Here is a 3,694-nt window from a genome sequence, read left to right as displayed (position 1 = left end):
TTTCACCCTCTATTTATATCATTTCCCAAATCACAGATGACAGACAAGTCAGAAGATCATCATCATCATTAATACAATCATTAGGCTTCACAGGCCAAATCCATTACAGTGAGATTGGGCCACCACACTGAAATGCAAGGCGGCACACCAGGACTATTGAACACGGTCATATGTGTATTTTTCTCAGCAGAGTCCATAACAGTGACTTAGGGTTTAATCTTATCACATTTAACTGGTACTCCTGTCCAGAGACCTCCATGTGCTGGAGAATCTAGAATTAGCTAAGGAATGCTGTGGGACTGGACATGAAATTTACCATGGTGTAATGGCAAAGAGTTGGTTTAGCTTGTGCACCGTCTTAGAAGAACCCAGGGGTGGGGTGGGTTTTCCAGGATTCAATATAAATTGTTTCATCTTCCAGGCTTTGCACTTCTAGGCTGAACAGTGGTAATCTGTTTTGGCCCCACCTCTTACTCATTCTAATTTCTGTATCAGCAGGCAAAAAATATAAATAAATAAATAAATAAATAAATAAATAAATAAATAAATAAATAAATAACTATAAAACAAATTTTCCTGAGGACCTTGCTCAAGACAGTTCTGGATATGGAAGTTGTCCAGAAAAAAAAAAAAATCATTTTCAGCATAATTTGCTAGCACTATGGTAGTTTAATGTTGACACATAGTGTATTGTCCCAGGAATTTTCTCTCACTGGATTGATAAACCCAGCCAGGCAGCCATCCAGTAAACAATTTTTAAAAAATCACCATGCTTACCACTGGGAGGGGCTGAGGGTGTTTATTTTGGTATATACAGTGATGTACAGATTTAAGTTGCATTTAGCGGATAGATTGCTAGGTATTCCAGCACCATTTACCAGGTGAACTTTCATTTCCCCATTATCTGGGAAGACGTCCTTGATTTCCTACAAATATTGAATGTAGAACTTATTTGTGCATACCAGGCTCTGCCTCTGGGCTTTCTATTCTGTCCCAGAGACCCAGTACCAGAATATTTAAATCACTGTGTCGTTAAACACGTTTTAATATCTGATAGGGCCAGTTTCTGCGCATTGCACATTTTTTTTTTTTTTCCTTTCAGGAACGTGCTCAGGCCCGCGGCAGGGGGCGGGGTCGCGCCTCCTCCGTGGCTCTGGTTCCAGTGGAGCCTCACCGACGCGGAGATGGAAAGCCCGAGGCTGCTCCCGCCTCGAGGGACACGACAGAGCGGCGGTGCTGGCAGCCCCGCGGGCGCCAGCCGGTTCCACGGCGGCCCTGACCCGCGGGCTGGCCAGGTCCCCGCGCGCCGCCTCCTGCTGCTCCGGGGCCCCCAAGATGGCGGGCCCGGGAGGCGGCACGAGGAGGCCCGAGCGGCCTCACGGGGCCCGGGCCCGAGCCCGTTGGCGCCGAGGTCGGATCACGCTGGCGGAGGCGGCGGCGGCGGCGGCGGCGGCGATGACTTCTTCCTGGTGTTGCTGGACCCGGCGGGTGGCGATGTGGAGACCACGGGCGCCGGCCAGGCCGCAGGGCCTGTATGGAGGGAGGAGGCCGAGTCGGTCCCACAGCTCCAGCAGGGTGAGAATGGCGCGAATCCCGCGGGCCGCCAGGCGCTAGGCCCCCGCTGCCTGTCCGCAATCCCCGCCCCATCCCCGGCTGAAAACCCGATCCCCGCCCCAGGCCTGGGACCCGCCGCGGCCTTCACGGGCACCGTCACCATCCACAACCAAAACCTGCTGTTGCGCTTCGAGAACGGTGTCCTCACCCTGGCCACGCCCCCACCGCCGGCCTGGGAGCCTGGGGTCGCGCCTGCCCCTCAGCCTGGGGGTCTGATGGCTCCGCAAGCGGGGGTCCCGCACGCCGCGCAGCCCAGCGACTGCCCCGAGCTGCCGCCCGACCTCCTGCTGGCCGAGCCGGCTGAACCGGCGCCCGCCCCCGCGCCTGAGGAGGAGGCAGAGGGCCGAGCCGCAGCCGATAGTCCCCGCAGGCCGCTGGGCCCAGGCCCGGGCGTGGTGCTGTACCTGTGTCCCGAGGCGCAGTGCGGACAAACCTTCGCCAAGAAGCACCAGCTGAAAGTGCACCTGCTGACTCACAGCAGCAGCCAGGGCCAGCGGCCCTTCAAGTGCCCCCTGGGCGGCTGTGGCTGGACTTTCACCACCTCCTACAAGCTCAAGAGGCACCTGCAGTCGCACGACAAACTGCGGCCCTTTGGCTGCCCTGCGGAGGGCTGTGGCAAGAGCTTCACCACGGTGTATAACCTCAAGGCGCACATGAAGGGCCATGAGCAGGAGAACTCGTTCAAATGCGAGGTGTGCGAGGAGAGCTTCCCCACTCAGGCCAAACTCAGCGCCCACCAGCGCAGCCATTTCGAGCCGGAGAGGCCATACCAGTGCGCGTTTTCTGGCTGCAAGAAGACGTTTATCACAGTGAGTGCCCTGTTTTCCCATAACCGTGCCCATTTCAGGGAACAGGAACTCTTTTCCTGCTCTTTTCCTGGCTGCAGCAAACAGTACGACAAGGCTTGTCGCCTGAAAATTCACCTGCGGAGCCACACCGGTGAGAGACCTTTCCTTTGTGACTTTGATGGCTGTGGCTGGAACTTCACCAGCATGTCCAAACTCTTAAGGCACAAAAGGAAGCACGAGGATGACCGGAGGTTCATGTGCCCTGTGGAAGGCTGTGGGAAATCTTTCACAAGGGCTGAGCATCTGAAAGGCCACAGCATAACCCACCTGGGCACAAAGCCTTTTGTGTGCCCTGTGGAAGGCTGCTGTGCCAGGTTCTCTGCTCGCAGTAGTCTCTACATTCACTCCAAGAAACACTTACAGGACGTGGACACTTGGAAAAGCCGTTGCCCAGTCTCTACTTGTAATAAACTCTTCACATCCAAGCACAGCATGAAGACCCACATGACCAAAAGGCACAACCTCGGCCAGGATCTCTTAGCTCAGCTAGAAGCTGCGAATTCTCTTACGCCCAGCAGTGAACTTACCAGCCAGGGACAGAGTGATCTCAGTGATGCAGAGCTAGTGTCTCTCTTCTCGGATGTGCCTGGCAGTAGTTCTGCTGCAGTGCTGGACACAGCATTGGTGAACTCTGGAATCTTGACTATTGATGTGGCTTCTGTGAGTTCAACTCTGGCAGGGAGCCTCCCTGCTAATAGTAATAATTCCTTAGGGCAGGCTGTGGACCCTCGGGCCTTGATGGCCACCAGTGACCTTCCTCAAAGTCTGGATACCTCTCTCTTTTTTGGAACGACAGCCTCTGGTTTTCAGCAGAGTCCCTTAGATATGGATGATGTCCCAAGTCTAAGTGTGGGGCCATTGGCATCTCTGGGCTCTTTGGCTATGAAAAACTCAAGTCAAGAGCCCCAAGCTTTGACCCCCAGCAGTAAGCTAACAGTGGACACAGATGCTCTGACTCCTTCAAGCACCCTTTGTGAAAACAGTGTCTCAGAACTACTGCCGCCAACCAAAGCAGAATGGAATGTACATCCTGACTCTGACTTCTTCGGACAGGAGGAAGAAACCCAGTTTGGATTCTCCAATCCAGCAGGAAACCATGGTTCTCAGAAAGAAACAGATCTTATCACAGTGACTGGCAGCTCATTTTTGGTATGAACTATTAATTCCTTGCCACGTGGCTTATTCTTATGAATTACACTCAATTTTTAGGCTATTCTGGACTAAATGTTTAA

General features: G+C 53.7%; 1 protein-coding gene across 1 annotated transcript; it reads left to right on the top strand.

The window, feature by feature from the left end:
- The first annotated feature begins 1,102 nt into the window (after window positions 1-1,102).
- Window positions 1,103-3,688, top strand: LOC102737807 (zinc finger X-linked protein ZXDB). The gene has a single exon (XM_006739702.3). The coding sequence runs from the start codon at window positions 1,185-1,187 to the stop codon at window positions 3,615-3,617; it is 2,433 nt and encodes an 810-aa protein (XP_006739765.2). The 5' UTR covers window positions 1,103-1,184; the 3' UTR covers window positions 3,618-3,688.
- The last annotated feature ends 6 nt before the right edge of the window (window positions 3,689-3,694 follow it).

Source organism: Leptonychotes weddellii, unplaced genomic scaffold, assembly GCF_054177405.1.
Source record: "Leptonychotes weddellii isolate Sample4059 unplaced genomic scaffold, ASM5417740v2 HiC_scaffold_12408, whole genome shotgun sequence".
In the NCBI taxonomy this organism is placed as follows: Eukaryota; Metazoa; Chordata; class Mammalia; order Carnivora; family Phocidae; genus Leptonychotes; species Leptonychotes weddellii.
The sequence above is the reverse complement of the archived record's forward strand: the minus strand, read 5'-3'. Positions and strand labels throughout refer to the sequence as shown.